This window comes from Puma concolor, chromosome C2 (genome assembly GCF_028749965.1).
Source record: "Puma concolor isolate L17-30 chromosome C2, mPumCon1.1.hap2, whole genome shotgun sequence".
Lineage (NCBI taxonomy): Eukaryota > Metazoa > Chordata > Mammalia > Carnivora > Felidae > Puma > Puma concolor.
This window is the reverse complement of record NC_141675.1, coordinates 88,316,946-88,335,220: the sequence shown is the minus strand read 5'-3', so window position 1 is coordinate 88,335,220 and position 18,275 is coordinate 88,316,946. Positions and strand designations below refer to the sequence as shown.

The following is an 18,275-nucleotide window of genomic DNA, read 5'->3' as shown; positions in this document are numbered from 1 at the left end:
GCAGTACAGCAGATATATGACAGGCAGGCTTGCAGGCGTAGCTGGAGGCATTACTGGTCTCCAAGCCCCTGTAAGTCCCATCAGTTTTCTCTGACTAGACAACTTGCTCTGGATGGACAGGGGAACTTGAAGGGGAATTCTTCTTGGACTCAGGGGTTGGGTTTCTAGCTCACTCCTTATTAGGCTTTGTCTTCTCTGGGCAGGGTAGGCATCCTGTCAACCAAGGATCATAGTCAATTCACTGAATGACTAATTGTGGAATTTTCTAAAGCTACACAAATCTACATTAGTCACACAGTTTCCCTTTATTTACATGATTGTGTTCTTTTTTTTTTTTTTAATTTTTTTTCAACGTTTTTTATTTATTTTTGGGACAGAGAGAGACAGAGCATGAACGGGGGAGGGGCAGAGAGAGAGGGAGACACAGAATCGGAAACAGGCTCCAGGCTCCGAGCCATCAGCCCAGAGCCTGATGCAGGGCTCGAACTCCCGGACTGCGAGATTGTGACCTGTCTGAAGTCGGACGCTTAACCGACTGCGCCACCCAGGCGCCCCTCATGATTGTGTTCTTTATAAAGATATATTCTCAGGGTGCCTGGGTGGCTCAGTTGGTTAAGGATCATGGGGCCTTTGGCATTCTTTATTCTCTCCATGCTTCTTTTCCCTTTGCCCCTTGGCCTCCTTGCTCTGGGATGAAGAGCCTTGGCTGGACTCTCATCTCTCTCTTTCCCTCTGTAGAGGATCCCTTCTCTTGGCTCAGGTTTATCCAGCTGGACTTTCAGAGAGCTGGGACAGGGACATATTGAACATTCTCCTAATATATTAAGAATTGGCTCAGCCCAGAACTAAGATTTTTACAAATTTCATTGTAACTTCGCAATTTCTGAATTTGTATGCAATGGGTTTTCCCATATAATTGAATAAATGAACCAATACTAAATACTTAAAGTGGGTGAAAATGTTGCTATCAAGACAGAATAGAACCATTCAATTAAGACCTGGCAACATTCTTCAAAAGCTTTAAAAATCATCCCATTTGAGGGGTGCCTGACTGGTTCAGTCAGCAGAACATGTGATTCTTGACCCCAGGGTTGTGAGTTTAAGCCTCATGTTGGGTGTAGAGAACACTTTTAAAAATCCCATTTGATATGAACTACTATAAGCTTTATTTTTTTAAAAAATATTTTTTAAGTTTACTTATTTTGAGGTGGGGGGAAGAGAGAGAGAATCCCAAGCAGGTTCTGTAATATCAGCGCAGACCCTTTGCAGGCCTCTATCTCATCAACTGTAAGGTCATGACCTGAGCCGAAATCAAATATTGGACACTTAACTAATTGAGCCACCGTGCCCCCAAAATATTTTCTTTAAAGGTAATCTCTGCACTCAACGTGGGGCTTGAACTCATGATCCTGAGATCAAGAGTCACATGCTCTACCGACTAAGCTAGCCAGGCACCCCTATAAGCTGTATTAAAAGAGAAAAGGAAAAGAAAAAAAGAATTTTGGTAAATCAGTAAATGTGGTAAAATCAGTGAATTGGTTTTGGAAAAAAATGTGTAAAGACTTCTAAAAATTCTGAGCTGTGGAAAAAACAGAAATTAACTCAAAACAAATTAAAAATTAATCATTGGAGTGCCTGGGTGGCTCAGTCAGTTAAGCGTCCAACTTCAGCTCAGGTCATGATCTCACAGTTCATGGGTTCAAGCCCTGCATCGGGCTCTATGCTGACAGCTCAGAGCCTGGAGCCTGCTTCAGATTCTGTGTCTCCCTCTCTCTCTGCCCCTACCTTGCTTGTACTGTCTCTCTCTCTCTCTCTCTCTCTCAAAAAATAAACATAAAAAAATTTTTTTAGAAATTTCCATGTGAAACTAAAATTTTGGTTACATTGATAAGGATGCAATCATGAGAAAACAAAACCATACTAAAATCCTTGCCTGTTTTTTAAAAGGATCTTAAAAATCCTTGCTTATTTTCACATCTAGAAAAATGTTGTAAAAATAGTGTAATACCCATATACCCTTCACCAAGATTTACCAATAATTAAAGTTTTGCCACATATGCTTTCTGTATACAGATGATCTGTATGACAGAGTTTTTTGGCTTTATGATGGTCTGAAAGTGATAGGCATTCAGTTGAAACTGAACTTAGAATTCTGAATTTTGATCTTTTCCCAGGCTAGTGATATTCAGTAGACACTCTCTCATGGCTCTGGGCAGCAGCCACCAGCAGGCTCCCCATCAGCCAGGTGATCAGGAAGGTAAACAATTGATACATTTACAAAGATTCCACACACCCACAGCCATTCCATTTATCACTTTCAGTATTCAATACATTACATGAGATAGTCAACACTTTATTATTAGATAGGTTTTGTGGTAGATGATTTTGAACAACTGTAGACTAATAATGGAAGTGTTCTGAGTATGTTTAAGGTAGGCCAGGCCAAGCTATGATGTTCAGTAGGTTAAGTGTATTAAATGCAATTTCAACTAATGATATTTTCAATTTATGATGGGCTTGTCAGGATGTAACCCCATTGTAAGTGGAGGAAGATTGGTATGCAGGCACACAGATAGCTATAATTATTATTATTTGTTGTTGGACAATCTGAGAGTAGATTCCAGACATCACGATATAGAATATGTCTCTAAGGATTTTTTTACATAATCATACTAAAATGATCAAGTCAGAAAATTTAACATTGATGCAATTCTATTCTGATGTATTGTCTATATTTAAATTTTGCCAATTATCCTTTTAACAATATATATTTTTTTCCAACCTAGGATCCAGTCCAGGTTCACATGTTGCATTTCTTTGTCCTGCCTCTTGTCTCCTTTATTTTTTTAAATTAATTTTAAGTTTATTTATTTATTTTGAGAGAGAGAGAGAGAGAGAGAGAGAGAGAGAGACAGCACAGGTTGGGGAGGGGCAGAGAGGGGGCGGAGACAAAAATCCCAAGCAGGTTCCACGGGGTCAGGGGTCAGTGCTGAGACTGAATCGGGGCTCAAACCCACAAATCACAAGATCATGACTTCAGCTGAAGTCGGACACTTAACCGACTGAGCCACGCAGACACCTCTCTTTTGTCTCCTTTAATCTGATAAAATTTGTCAGCTTTTCTTGTTTTGTTTTTTTATGATATTTACTACATTTTTGAAGATTGAAGGCAGTTATTGTATAGACTGTCTTCCAATTTGGCTTATTTTTAACCTGTGATTAGATTCAGGTTATTCACTTTGTCATGAGTGCTGTGTAAGTGATGTGTTCTTCTAAGTATTTAACATCAGGAGGCACGTATCATTTTGTCTTATTGGTGATTTTAACTTTGATCACTCGATTAAGGCATGTCTGCCAGATTTCTCCATTGTAGTTACCTTCCCCCCCCATTTCTAATAAGTAAATGATCTGTGGGGAGATAGTTTGAGACTGTATAAATATCCTGTTTCAGAACAAATTTCACTAATGGCTTTAGCATCCATTCATGATTCTTGCATGAATCAATTATTACAGTGGTGGCTCCAAAATAGTGATTTTCTAAGTTTGTCATTCCTCTACATTCACTAGTTGACATTCTACTGTGGAAAACATCTTTCCTTCCTCTTTTCTTTCTCCCTTTTTCTATTTATTATTTGCATACTTATGTATATATGCATGTAAATTTCTATAGAAATTCAGACCCATCCTTCATTCAAAATTTGTCTCTTGAAAAGCAAAGGGGTGAAGAGTGTAAGGGCTGTGCTTACCTTTGAAAATAATGTAGATTATGTATACATATAAGAACTCATTTTGATGCTCAAGTTGTTTTTAACTTGGCCAGTGGAAGCCATTCCTTAGCTTTTAAAATTAGAATATTTAAAAAATGCTGCCAAGAATAATTTTAGTGAATATAATTTTAAAAAGCACATATTCATGACTATAATTGATATGTGTTGAATATATTTGAGAAGACTATTTCTTCAAACTATTTCTTCAAAGTTTTGGCAAATAGGTAAATGTAATAAGCTTTAAAAACCCATTATTCGAATAACTGATTCTTGAGTGAATTTGGCTTTCTACCAGTGGTATTCTTGGACCTCTTACTATTTGTATAAAATAGCATCCTAGATTTTGAAAACAAACAGATTGACCAAGATCAAATTTATTCAAGTTTTTTGACTTTTAAAATATTACTAGGGGCACCTGGTGGCTCAGTTGGTTAAGTGTCTGACTCTTGATTTCAGCTCAGGTCATGATCTCATGGTTCATGAGTTCCGGCCCTGTGTTGGGCTCTGCGCTGACAGTGTGGACCCTGCTTGGGATTCTTTATCTCCCTCCCTGTCTCTCTGCCGTTCCCCTGGTCTTTCTTTCTCTCTCAAAATAAAATAAATAGGGACGCCTTGGGCGGCTCAGTTGGTAAAGCGTCTGACTTTGGCTCAGGTCATGATCTTGTCAGTGAGTTTGAGCCCCACGTTGGGCTCAGTGCTGACAGCTCAGAGGCTGGAGCTTGCTTCAGAGTTTGTGTCTCCCTCTTTCTCTGCCCCTCCCCTGCTTGTACTCTGTCTCTCTCTCTCAAAAATAAATAAAACATTAAAAAATAATAAATAAATAACATTTAAAGAGATAACTATAATTAGTTACAATTTCATAACTAGTTATTTTAAAAACTATGCATCTACAAACCCACCACTCAAAACAAAAGCTAGAGCAGACAATAACCTGAGGACCTAGCAATTCCATTTCTAGGTATGTATGAAAGAGAAGCCTTTACTTATATAAAAGAGGAGATGTGTAAGAGAATGCAGCACTGGTTACAATAGCAAAAACCTGGAAACAACCCAAATGCCTATCAATGAAAGACAGCATGAATAAACTGGTGTATTCACACAATAGACTATTATATGGCAGTCAAAATCCATGAACTATAGTGACATATGATAATACGATTAAATCTTCTCAATGTAATATTAAGTAAAAAAAGTAAGGCCCCCAAAATAAATACAGTTCAATACCCTTTTTATAAAGTTAAAACACAAAAAATTTTAAAATAATATATCCTAGGAATATAGATTGATACAAACTATATAAAAAGGGAAGCTTGGGGCGCCTGGGTGGCTTGGTTGGTTAAGCGTTCAATTCTTGATTTTGACTCAGTTCATGATCTCACAGTTTGTGGGTTTCAGCCAGGCATTGGGCTCCACGCTGACATTGCAGAGCCTGCTTGGGATTCTCTCTCTCTCCCTCTCTCTCTGCCCCTCCCCAACTCAACACTCTCTCTCACTCTCTCTCTCTCAATAACAAATAAAATTTTAAAAAAGGGAAGCTGTGTAATCATAAACAAGAGATTCAGGATATGGCCACATGGGGTGAAGGAAAGCAGAGGGATGAGATGGGCGGTACATGGCTAGTGTAGGTTATTATCACGTTTATTAACTGATTGCTTTAAAGAAAATAGGTGTCAACCCAGACTTGGACATAACATTTCCCAGAATTTTTACTATAGAACTCTCCCAGACTTTTATAATTTTAGATCTAGAATTTTCTGATAAAGCTTTCATGTAAATAAATATGCTAGGATCATGTGGCATTAATCTGGGATTTTATTATATGCCAAAAAATGAAGTTCATACATTTATAGAAATAGAAGGTAGTGAAATCCCAATGACTAACACTGGTTCTTCCTTAAAAAGTATAACCCTTTAGTAGCAAAGTAGGAGAAAGTTTGAACAAAGTATTTTTTATATAAATGGAAGCTGGAAATTATAATTTGCATTAAAAACCTCCTTCATTTCACTTTTAATTCACAAAAAAGGTTTCTTAAATTTGAAAATTCCGGTAAGTCATGTATAACTTTTAATAGAATAACTAGTTTTCCATGGCGTTAACCTAGATCCTTCCCTCACAGAGTAGTGCTGATTCTATCGCTTTACCATTGCTCTAATCCCAACCTCCTTCCTTTAGCCACTGCCCTAGTTCAGGCCTGGACTTGCTGACTAGTAACCCAAAGGCCACATTACATTTAGCCTACAAACATGTCCCCCCCCCCCCCCCCCCACCGTGTAATGTTTACAATAAAAAAATTGTTGCCAATATTTAAAAATCTGGAAGCTGTACTTAAAAATTCAGACTCCAGCTTCTATTGCAAAATCAGAGTATCTGGCAACTCCAGGCCCATATGCCCATTTTACAATATTCAATTATAGAAAAGGTGAAACTTCCCTTCTTGGATGAGGCTTCCAGTTCTGAAAGTTTCTGCCACTCTCCTACAACCAGCTCACTTCACTCAGCATTACCTGCTCGGCCTCTATAGGGATTTCCAATCTCCTCTCATAGCCATTCTTCCACCCTTACCTACAACCTAGTTTTCTAAGCAGTTTTAGTCAAATCACTTCTTGATTTTCATATCCTTAACTTGCTCCTAATTGTTTTAAGGATAAAATCCAAACTCCTTGGAATGACTCTTCATGTTCTGGGGTGCCTGCTCACCAACACCATTCTATCACCACCTCTTCTCAGCTCTTATTACTGCTCAGAACCAGCACTCTCCAAACCAGCATGCTTCCTTATGCCTGGGCCATTATTTCCACTTCCTCATTTCCTGGCTAATTCATACTTATCCTTTAAAACCCTGCTCTGACATCAATTCTCCAAACAAACAAACAAACAAACAAACAAACAAAACAAAACAAAAAACACCTTTCCCTAAAACCTTTTCCTCCTGTTTTTTCTTTCCGATCTCAAAACAACCCGTGCTTTTCAGTTTGTGAGCTCTTCATTAAAATGCTTGAGGTCCCCAAACACCACCGACAGGTGTTAAACCAGGGTAGGCTGAAGTGGGGTTAACGTTACTTGGATTAAGACCAGCGTTATTTCCTAGTCTAGACTTCTTATCGAGTCCGGTCCCCAAGGTGAAACGTGACAGGAGTGTGTAAAGGTTCACACCTGCACGGACTCTGGCGGTTAACATCTTTGCTCCCCATCTGGGGGCACGGCCGCGAGCACGCAGCCAGGATCTGCATCCGCCGAGAACGCGTCCTCGGATTGGATAGGGTGGTGCATGCCGGGAGCGACCGAGTCTTCGAAGTACTTGCTGGGAGTTGTAGTTCTTGGAACCGGAAGTGGGGGGTGGCGGGGATAGGAACAGCAGCTGAGGCAGTAATCACCGCGCCTGCTGTCAACTCGGGTGTAGTGCATCACCCTGAGCCCACCCACCGAGGGTGCCTCCTCCGTTCCCAGGGAGCTTCGGAAGCCCTGGGGGGCGAAGCGGCAGGGACACCTCTCTTCAGAGAGGAGACGACGTCGCAGCCCCGGATGCGGCCAGAGGGCGCGGGAATGGAGCTCGGCGGCTGCGAGGAGCGCCTGCCGGAGGAGAGCAGGTGGGCTGGGAAGGGCCGGGGGAGTCTGGGGCAGATGGATGCGCCAAATCACCGGGAGAGTTAGGAGGGCTCGGAGGGCACCAGGAGAAGTCGTGATAGACATAGGGCGATTGCTGCGGGCGACTTGTTTGGGAAGAAATTGTGAAAAGAGGGACTGGCAGGGCGTGGATAGGACGGACGAGGGAACGGGTTTGATGAGGGTAAGGGAGGGTGAGTAGAATATGTTGAGGGCAGGGGGAGCCGGAGGGGGAGGTGGGTATTGAGAGGTGCTGTGGTAAGACTTTACAGGCCAGAGTCTATAGATAGGGGTAGGGCACAGGTTGATGCCCCCAGTGAAACTTGCGGTGATAGCAAGTCGGACCAATATTGAGAAGGTTGGTGTTGTAAGAATTTCTGGGCGCAAAGGTTAGGCATTATGAGTGGCCTAGAAAGAAGCTTAGGCGGGGACGAGTGTGAAGGAGAAGTCGAGAAGGAGGGCCTGTGTATGAAAGTGGACGGTTGTAATGGCCTTGGTGTGGGGGAGGGGGCTTGCTAATGCGACTAGAAATTGTGTGTGTGCCGCTGTCAATGTGGCAGGACCCCTCAGCCATTTCCTTTTCATCTTCAAACCCTTTACTCCTTGCCCACAATGCAACTAAGCAAGTTCACATTTATTTATACCAAACTATTATCATCCATTTCATATTTTTTAGAAATGGAGGTTTTAAGATTTTGCAAACTACTTTGACCAAATAGTGACTTATGCTCTGTATAAGGTGCTTCCCATATTTAGGGTTTGCTTCATTGAGAAAACATCAGCAGGGAAAAATTAATGAGGCATTGTGCCCAGGTGAAGACCTGGCTGTTTGTAAGTTTGACTCCTCTTTTATGTACACTGGTAGCTTGTGGCCTGTTGTACAAAACGTGGACTGACAAGATGGGGTTCCTGCCTGAGATGTATGAATGATCAGTTCAGTGAAACTGAACATTTTACTTCCTTTTCCATGTTTCAGTTTCTGCTTATGTATATTTGGCTATTTATTCTCCCTCCAGATGTCTGTGAAATGTTTCATGTAAGAGGTCCCATATAAATTCTAACCAAGTCTTGGGATCGTTTTTATTTTCCTTTACCAGTTCATGTAGGAGAGGCTGCGTTGGAAATTCAAGTTAAAATTTCCACCCCGTCTAGCTGGACTTCTAGCTAGGTTAGTTATTAATGGATTTAAACAAACACTTACCACACGCCATGCACTGTTTAAGAGACCTGCAAGTATTATTTAATCCTTATGACAACTGTATGAGGCAGGAATTATTATTATCACCATTTAATAGACGAGGAAGCTGAGACATGGAGAGGATGAAGAACTTGCCAATTTCATATAGTGAATCCTGGTGGAACTGCGATCAAAACCAGGCAATCTGGCTCTAGAATCTGCACTTTTAGTACTTATGCTATGCTGCCTTTCATTATGCTCATGTACTGAGACAAAGAAATGTATAAGATAATGAATTTTAGGGCATTCTTTGCCTATCACTTAGGCCAGTAGAAGAGCTCCTTTGCGAGTATCTTTTTCTTTCTATTATTTTTTCCCCATGCTTGCCTCTTAACCAAGCAACTCTAGTCAGAATTTAATTTCTGCAGTGGGATTATCTCCACAGGGTCACTGGTATTGTTGCTATAGCCTACTCTTTGCTAGTGGCTGGTTAACTCAGAATGTGTTGTTTAATGAGATTTCGTGGCACGAGTGGCCTCCTTAGTTCCAAATAGACAACTGGCGTATACATGCCTTGTGCCTGAGAATTGAGGCATTGTGGCTGGGTATTGCAAACCTCACTTTCTGTGGTCAATAATATACCCAATTCAGAAAATTCCTCATAATGAGATGGCCTCATTTTTATACATAAAGGATAAACTTATCAGTGTATTTTCTGAAAGCAGTTGATGTAGTGAAATGTGCATAAGCTTCATAACCAGATAGACTTGCATTTGAAACCTAGCTCTACTGCTTAATTTTTTTTTGAGTTTAATTATTCATTTTGAGAGAGACAGAGACCGCACCAGTGGGGGAGGGGCAGAGAGAAAGAGAGAGAGAGAATCCCAAGCAGTCTCCTCACTGTCAGTGCAGAGCAGAGTTCGAACTCACTAACGGTAGGATCATGACCCCAGCTGAGATCAAGAGCTGGGTGCTTCATTGACTGAGCCACCCAGGCACCCCTCTACTGTTTAATTTGGCTCCTCCATCTGGGAAAAATAATGCCTTCCTGACTGGTGAGTTGTGAGGGTTTGATAAGATAATAATGTACATGAAGCTCCTCATAGAGTGCCTGGTATGTACTAAGTGCAAAACATGTCTACTTCTGCCCCCTCCCCAGCTTTCTTGAAATAAGGTTGGTGGGTGCTTTTCTGGTTGCTGTTTTCAATTGTATAGCCTGTTCTTCCTCCTCCCATGGCTCCTCTGAGTTCAGTGCACTGAGGATTGGGGGGTTAGCCTAGCTTTTCACTTTATCCTTGGAGTGTAGTAATTTCATAGGTTCCCTTATTTTTCATCTAACTAGTTATCACTCTAGCAGAGTGCTACAGTGTTTAGAGATGATACTTTACTTTCTTTAGTTATGTAGTCAATACCAGTTGTTTGGAGACTGTCTGATGAAACTACTAAACAGTGAAAGGAATGGTCCTGCTAGCATTGCTCTGCCACCCTAGACTGCCTTGAGCTGCACAGTCTGAGCTTGGAAATCAGCTATATGTACAGTTTTCCTGATGAAGTGATCCAGATAATGTCAAAATTCAAATACTAAAAGACTTTTCAGTGTCTCCAAACTGAGTTCATTCCATTGACTGAAACCTTTTCATCCTCTGTTCTCTACCTCAGTTAGTAGCATTTTTCATTCAGTCAGCCAACCCGGAAGCCTCAAAGTGAAATTTGATACTTCCCTCTTCATTTCCCATATCCAGGCAGTTACCAGGTCCTATGAATTTTGTTCCTGATTTTTCTCTTGAAGCTTTATTTTTTTCTCCATTTTCAAATATATTTGCTTATATTACTAAAAAATCCAGGGAGTAGTATTGCTTTAGGCATGGCTTCTTAGGTTCTTAAACAAGAATTTGTCCCTCTCTGTGGACTCTCCTTCCTTATGTTTTGGCTTCATTCTTAGGCAGACTTTTCTATAGGATGGATAACACTTGGCAATTTCAAGTTTAGCAATCTCAACCAAAAAAAAAAAAAAAAGGCAATCCCAATAGGTACAACACAAGCAAAAATTCAGAGGCTGACTATTTTTGGGCTGACTTGACTATTTTGGGGCTGACTTGAGTTATGTTCCTCTTCTTATAATTGAGGTATGGAATATGCCGGTCAATCAGGCCTAAATTATGTGCTCAACCCTGGATCCTGTGGCAAGGGGATACTTTCTTGGAACTTCACGGACCAGAGTAAGTTGCAGAGGGGTGATTCCTCTGTGGAAACTCAGGGTTCTGTTACCAAAAGAAAGGGACATGAATTCTGAGCACATATAAACAGTATATTCACTGAAGACCGTTATTATCTCCATTGTGGATTATCTCAGTAGCCTCCTAAATGATCTCCCAGTCTGAACTCTAGCCCCAATTCCAGACAGCCTCCACATTGCTACCACCTTAATTTTTCATAAGCAAAGTTACTATAGTATTTTGCTCTGAAATGTTCAGTCCTTTCTTATTGAAAATAGAAAATAGTTAAAACTCCTTCCCTGGTATTTAATCTGTACCTTGATCCCTATGAAATTGCCAGTTACAAAACAATGGCATTCACTCACTCTTATATCTTCCTCATCATTCTCATTCTTGCTTCTCCACATTCCCAGCAGTATCTCCTCCTTTGCCTGGAAGGCTATTAGTCATCTTTCAAATAATGCTCCTTTATTTTTTTTAATTAAAAAATATTTTTAAATGTTTATTTTTGAGAGAAAGGGGGTGGAGGGCAGAGAGAGAGAGGGAGACACAGAATCTGAAGTAGCCTCCAGGCTCTGAGCTGTCAGCACAGAACAGAACCCTAGGCAGACTGTGAGATCATGACCTGAGCTGAAGTCAGTGGCTTAACCCACTCCACTGAGCCACCCAGGTGCCCCATAAATAATGCTCCTTTAGAAGGCATCCTTCACCGGCTCTTTTCCATATCTATAGCATTTCTCTTTTCATGGCATAGTTATGTAAGTGCCCATCTTCCCTGTTTCATTATGAATACCTTGAGAGATGGTGACTCCTCCTCTTTAACACCATAAGCCCAGTGCTTCACATATAATCAGCATTCAATGAATATTTACATGAGGAATGAAAATGTTAACATTGTGGTCATGCCTCTTACAATTGGGCAAGTGCTGGTTGTACTGTTGCCATTGGAAGAGCCTCTTTTCTCCCTTTCTCCCTATTTATTTTCACTTTTTTACATTTATCCTCATTTTTTATTTTCTGCCCTTTCTTTTCCTTTTTTTACATGGTAAGGCAGGAGGATCACATAATTTTTGAGCAATCTATACTTCTGGTCCAGTTATTAGTACACCTACCCCCCACTACTCACTACCCTCACCCACCCTGAAACATACTCTTAAAGCCCTGGGGGGAAAATGCTATTGCCAGAACCTGGGTGAGGATGATCTATCAGCTGACAGCAGGGACCCTAAGCTGAAGCTTTTCCCAGGTATCCTTCCCACAGCTGTTCTGCTTTTTATAGCTGCTTTATCACTTCTTTTATTAAATGGAATCGTTCTGTGTGTGTTTTGTTGTGTTATCTTGCCTCCATAAATCTTACCAACCAACCTGGGTGATTATAGACCAGCTCTGTCCAACATGATAGCCACTACCCACATGTGGCAATTTAAGTTGAAATTAATTAAAATTAAATAAAATTTAAAATTTCGGTTCTTTAGGCATATTCTCCAGATTTCAAGTGCTTAATGGCCATGGTGTCTAGTGGCTGCCATACTGGACGGCATAGATATAGCACATTTCCAGCATCGTAGAAAGTTCAATTGAACAGTGCTGTTATAAACTTAAATCTGAGTTTTTCAGGAAACAACTAGAGTATGCTTACATGTTTTTTTAGTTCCTCTGAATCGGGCTTGCTTGAAGTTAAACTCACACCTGATTGAGAGGAGAGAAGATTATTAAAGGAAGTCATAAATCATTAGTGACTAAATAGGGACTTGGCAAACTATCTTCAAAATTTGTGGGGCCATGGCCTCTGCCAATGAAATTCACAGAAATTGTGCTGGATCATAGGACTGAAGAGATGATTGATTTTTTACTAGAAAATAGCAGAAACCCACAATTTCTAAAAGATTCTAAGACAGTCTCCCTATGAGCTTTCTCATTTGGATGCTTTTTGTGAAGAAAGCATTAAGAGCTATAATTTCAATTCCCTGTCTACTCCATTCAATGCCATGACTTTATTTTTGCCTCCTCAAGAGTCCTGTGAGATTTAAAATTTTCTGAGGTGTTTGTTTTGTACTATTTGTTCTACTTTTGTTGTTTGTTCACTGCCTTATAGCTCTATGGCCACAGAATATACCTGTACTTCTGCTTTGGAGGATTGATTGACTTTTTGTGTGTGTGTACCTTACTTAGTACAAGGCTAGTTTTTGTGAATGTGTCTATGCTTAAAAAAAAGTGTTCTTCAGGACATAGCTTTCTAGATGTAAAGAACAACCTTATATATTATTCAGCTCTTCTAATCACTTTTTACTTTATGGTTTTCATGATTTGAACATTAATGTCCTATTACCATTGTTTTTTCTATTTTAATTTTTTTTAAGATTTTATTTTTAAATAATTTCTATACTCTGTGTGGGGCTCGAACCCACAAATCTGAGGTCAAGAATCGCATGCTCCCACCAATTGAGCCAGCCTCTCAATTTTCTTTCTTCTGTTTTCTATTGTTTTTGCTTTGTGTGTGTGTTTTGTTTTATATATTTTGAGGTCATGTTATTACATACATAAAAGTTAATGACAGCTATATCTTTATTATGGCCTCTTTGTCTTTTTTAATGATTCTTGTCTTGAATGCAACCTTCATAAAATATCATAATTTCCACTTATCTTTTTGCTTGATTGGTTGCTTTGTTTTAAATAGTTGAGTTTATTTCATTGATTTTTATTTTTGTATCATACGTGTTTCATCTTAATTCTGTCATCTTTTAAAAATGATTTTTTAATTTTTTTTGTTTATTTTTGAGGGGGAGAGAGAGAGAGAGAGAGACAGAGTGTGGGCAGGGGAGGGGCAGAGAGAGAAGGAGACATAGAATCTGAATCAGGCTCCAGGCTCTGAGCTGTCAGCATAAAGCCTGATGCGGGCTTGAACTCACTAACTGGGAGATCATGCCATAAGCCGAAGTCGGACGTTTAACTGACTGAGCCACCCAGGTGCCCCTAAAAATGATTTTTATAATATTCTCTTGCTCTTTCTTTGCCTTAGCAATTTTTGAGATAGTCTAATTTTAGGGGTGCTTGGGTGGCTCAGTCTGTTAAGCACCTGACTCTTGATTTCAGCTCAGGTCATGATCTCATGGTTAGTGAGTTTGAGCCCTGCCTCAGGCTCAAAGAGCCTGCTTGGGATTCTCTCTCTCTCTCTCTCTGCCCCTCCCCCATATGGGTACGTGCACGCTCTCTCTCTCTCTCTCTCAAAAATAAATAAACTTAAAAAGAAAGATAACCTTGGGGCGCCTGGGTGGCTCAGTCGGTTAAGCGTCCGACTTCAGCTCAGGTCATGATCTCGCAGTTCATGGGTTCAAGCCCCGCGTCGGGCTCTGTGCTGCCAGCTCAGGGCCTGGAGCCTGCTTCTGTTTCTGTGTCTCCCTCTCTGTGCCCCTCCCCCAATCGCACTCTGTCTCTCTCTCTCTCTCAAAAATAAACAAACAGTAAAAAAAATTTTTTTAAAGATAATCTAGTTTTAGTTGTAATGATAGTTAGCTCTTACTTTAAAATAGTATCCCTAAAACTGAAGCAATTGAAGCAGTCTTTCTTTCCTCCTGTGCCTTTGCTATCGAAGTGGTGGTGTGTGCCTCCTTTATGTCTGCTACCCAGACAACATAAGATGTGACTGTATGGTAATGAGGTCGACTTTCTTTTATGACTCATGAAATTAGCCTTACTGCTTTGCAATAAACCCTTATATGCTTCTACCATTCTATCAACTAAGCAGATTGGAGTCTCTGTTAGATACAAGATACCTCCAAATCTGAGGAAGTCTTTTCTAGCTTTCCTGCTTCAGTGAGAGCACCATGAGCATAATCAGGCCTTCAAATCTGTGCTTACCAAGGGGAGATTTAACCCTAGTTTAAAATCAGTTGAGACATTGTTTAGATGGGGAGCACAGTGACAAGTCTTCATTTGTGTTACAGACTGTCCAATCCTAGATAGTTTTTGGCAGAATTTTCTCTGAGGCAGAATGGGTAAGAAGGCTTTATTCAGGTACCCCTTCTAATGTAGTTGGATTTATTATATTTATGCAGTGGAAGTTCAAAGAAGGAAAAGGACAGAGAAAAGAGAAGGAATATTATCTACTCTATGATGGTGCTTTCTATAGATGATCAATTACTCTGAAGGAACTGAACCTTAAAGAATTTAAATGGCTTACCCAAGGATGCAACAGCTAGTTTGTGGAGAGCTGGGATTCAAATTCAGGTTGGCCTGACTATGAAACTTGTTCTCTTTCTGCTGCATGACATTTTCTCAATCCTTATTAAAGCACAAAAGAAATAGAAAAAACATGGTCTCTATCTGTGAGGAAACAAACCACATACAATAACAATTTTTTTAAGGATGATTAGGAGGAATGTTGTATTGACAGTGTATATTATAGGGTTTCAAACGAAGGAGTTATAGCAAGTCAAACTATTTACAACTTTTTATTTTAACGTTTATTTATTTTTGAGAGAGAGAGAGAGTGTATGTGCGAGTTGGCAAGGGATAGAGAGAGAGGGGACAGAAGATCTGAACGAGCTCTATGCTAATAGCAGATAACCCAATGTGGGGCGCGAACTCACAAACTGAACTCACAAACCATGACATCATGACCTGAGCCAAAGTCGGACACTTAACTGACTGAACCACCCAGGTCCCCTTATTTAGAACTTCTTAGGAGAAGGTTGAACTAGAGCTGAATCTGAATCCCTGAATAAGACAAGAAGAGAAGCATTCTACGTGGAAAGGTCTGTGTAAATAAAGTCATGGAAGTAGGCGTGAGGTTGGCATGTTTATAATAGAGTGCGTTAGTGAGGCTATGTTCAAATTGAGGAGTACTGAGAAGGAAAGTTGGTATTTAGATGGAGGCTACATGATGAAGACGTTTTGAACTCCATACTGAGGAGTTTGTACATCATCAGTGGTTAGGTTTCTGACATAAGGGATTTTCCTTTTGTTAAATCTACTCATTGTTGAAATTCAATAAATTTGATGTCATTCAAATGTAGTGTGATTGGTGAGGCATTTGTTGAATAGATATGAAGTTACAAGCATGCCTTCGAGTACTACTTATTCCCTCCTAGACATTAAAATTCTGCTGTCAGCCATTACAGAGATGGGACTGGCCAATGGTTAGGTTCTCCTAAGTACCCTGGAGTTGAGAGACTATAATGAAGTCAAGCACGTTTTTTCTGTAAGCATATTATTTACTTAAAAACATCGTAAATATTTAACTGCATACTCTACACGTCAGATACTATATACTTAAAACCAGAAAACATGGAGCCTGAAAAGAAGACAATTAAACATATATGTGATAGTCTCTTGCTACTTAAAGTGTTACTAATAATTGTTTCACTTAACTATGTCTCCTTCTGCTTTAAAGAAGGAACCTATTCTTTTCAGAGAGTGCTTTTTGGTATTAAAAGTCCCAAGTGTTTGCCAGACCACAGTCTTTCAGCATAAGATGCCCTTGACACTTTGGTATTTAGAAAATCCTTGATGGTAGTTTCCAGCCTCTTGTTTGGTAACTTTATTCAGATTATTGATCTTTCATTAATTGCTAGGCTCAAGGAAGGCCTAAACAGTTCTTCCCTTCTCTACATTCCCCTCATATAACCAGAGGTAACCACTATTACATATCTCAATTTCTCTCAGCATTTTTATGTTGATGTCATAAATAATAATTTTATATTCTGCTTTTTATACTTTAACATATTATCTGTCATTAACTTTGGAAACTCTTCCTAATGAAAAACTTTAATGGTTTCATGATATTCCATCATTTGGATATCACATACTTTTCTTACATTTCAGGGATCAAATCCTTATCTGACTTGGGACAACCTGACCTTCAGTCTTGATTTCAGGTAGATACCACAATTCATTGCAGATAAATGGCACACTGTGGAGGGAATATGCCAATAAGTTGAAGCTGTTTCCTTGTACCACTAAAAAGGACACTGGAGATCCAAGACATGCTAATATATATTTCTTGGGTTAAAATCTCACTTTACAATTGCATGGTACTTATTATGTATTTACTATTTGTCATATATTTCAGTTGTTTTTAGTGATTATGTGTTAGTTATATGGCATTACTCTTTTTGTTTATTTATAAGTTTTTATTTGAATTCCAGTTAATTTACATACAGTGTCACATTAGTTTCAGGTGTACAATATAGTGATTCAACATTTGTATACATCACCTGGGACATAGCACTTTTTAAAAAAATTTTTTTAATGTTTATTTATTTTTGAGAGAGAGAGAGACAGAGACAAAGACAGAGCACAAGTGGGGGAGGGGCATAGAGAGAGGGAAACACAGAATCTGAAGCAGGCTCCAGGCTCTGGGCTGTCAGCACAGAGCCCGACGCAGGGCTCAAGCTCGCAGACCGTGAGATCATGACCTGAGCCCAAGTCAGACGCTTAGCCGACTGAGCCACCCAGGTGCCCCTGGGACATAGCACTTTTTAAAAAAATAACATTTACCTGTAACTTTTCTGTTTTAACCTTGAATATCACTTTAAAAAAAAAAATTCCAGTATAATTAACACACTGTGCTAGTTTCAGACATACAGTATAGTTATTAAGCAATTCTATGTGTTACTGAGTGCTCATCATGATAACTGCACCCTTAATCCCCTTCACCTATTTCACCCATTCCCTCCACTCACCTCCCCTTTGGTAACTATCAGTTTGTTCTCAGTTAAGAGTCTATTCTTTGATTTGTCTCTTTTGTTGTTGTTTTGTTTCTTAAATTCCTCATGAGTGAAATCATATGGCATTTGTCTTTCTCTGGCTGACTTATTTCACTTAGCATTATATTCTCTAGGTCCATCCATTTGGTCGATGGATTTTATTTTTTAGGGCCAAGTAATATTCCATTATATATATATATATATATATATATATATATATATATATATGTATATGTGTGTGTGTGTGTGTGTGTATATATATATATATATATATATACACACACACACACACACACACACACACATCCCCCCCATCTTCTTTATCCATTCATCTCTCAGTGGACACTTGGGCTGCTTTCATAATTTGGCTATTGTAAATAATTCTGCAATAAACATAGGGTTGCATATATCTTTTAAAATTAATATTTTTGTATTCTTTGGGTAAATACCCAGTAGTAGAATTATAGGATCATATGGTAATTCTGTTTTTAATTTTTTGAGGAACCTCCATACTGCTTTCCACAGTGGCTGCACTAGTTTGCATTCCCAACAGTGCAAGAGGGTTCCTTTAACTTCACATAGTTACCAACACTTGTTGTTTCTTGTATTTTTTATTTTAACTATTCTGGCAGGTGTAAAGTGATATCTTATTGTGGTTTTGATTTGCATTTCCCTGATGATGAGTGATGTTGAGCATCTTTTCATGTGTCTGTTGGGCATCTGTATGGCTTCTTTGGAGGAATGTCTGTTCCTGTCTACTGCCCATCTTTTAATAATTATATCTTTTTTTTCTTTTTTTGGTGT

At 39.5% G+C, this 18,275-nt stretch overlaps 1 protein-coding gene across 5 annotated transcripts in view; it reads left to right on the top strand.

Moving 5' to 3' along the window:
• Window positions 1–7,097: 7,097 nt before the first annotated feature.
• The window catches only part of RUBCN (rubicon autophagy regulator), a 58,250-nt gene continuing 47,072 nt past the window's right edge, over window positions 7,098–18,275 (top strand). For all 5 annotated transcript variants that reach the window (XM_086675141.1, XM_086675145.1, XM_086675144.1 and 2 more), the window contains exon 1: window positions 7,098–7,355. Coding sequence is in view for 4 of the 5 variants with exons in the window: in XM_086675145.1 (XP_086531271.1) it covers window positions 7,291–7,355 (65 nt within the window). In the remaining variant the exon portion in view is untranslated. The remainder of the gene's footprint in view (window positions 7,356–18,275) is intronic.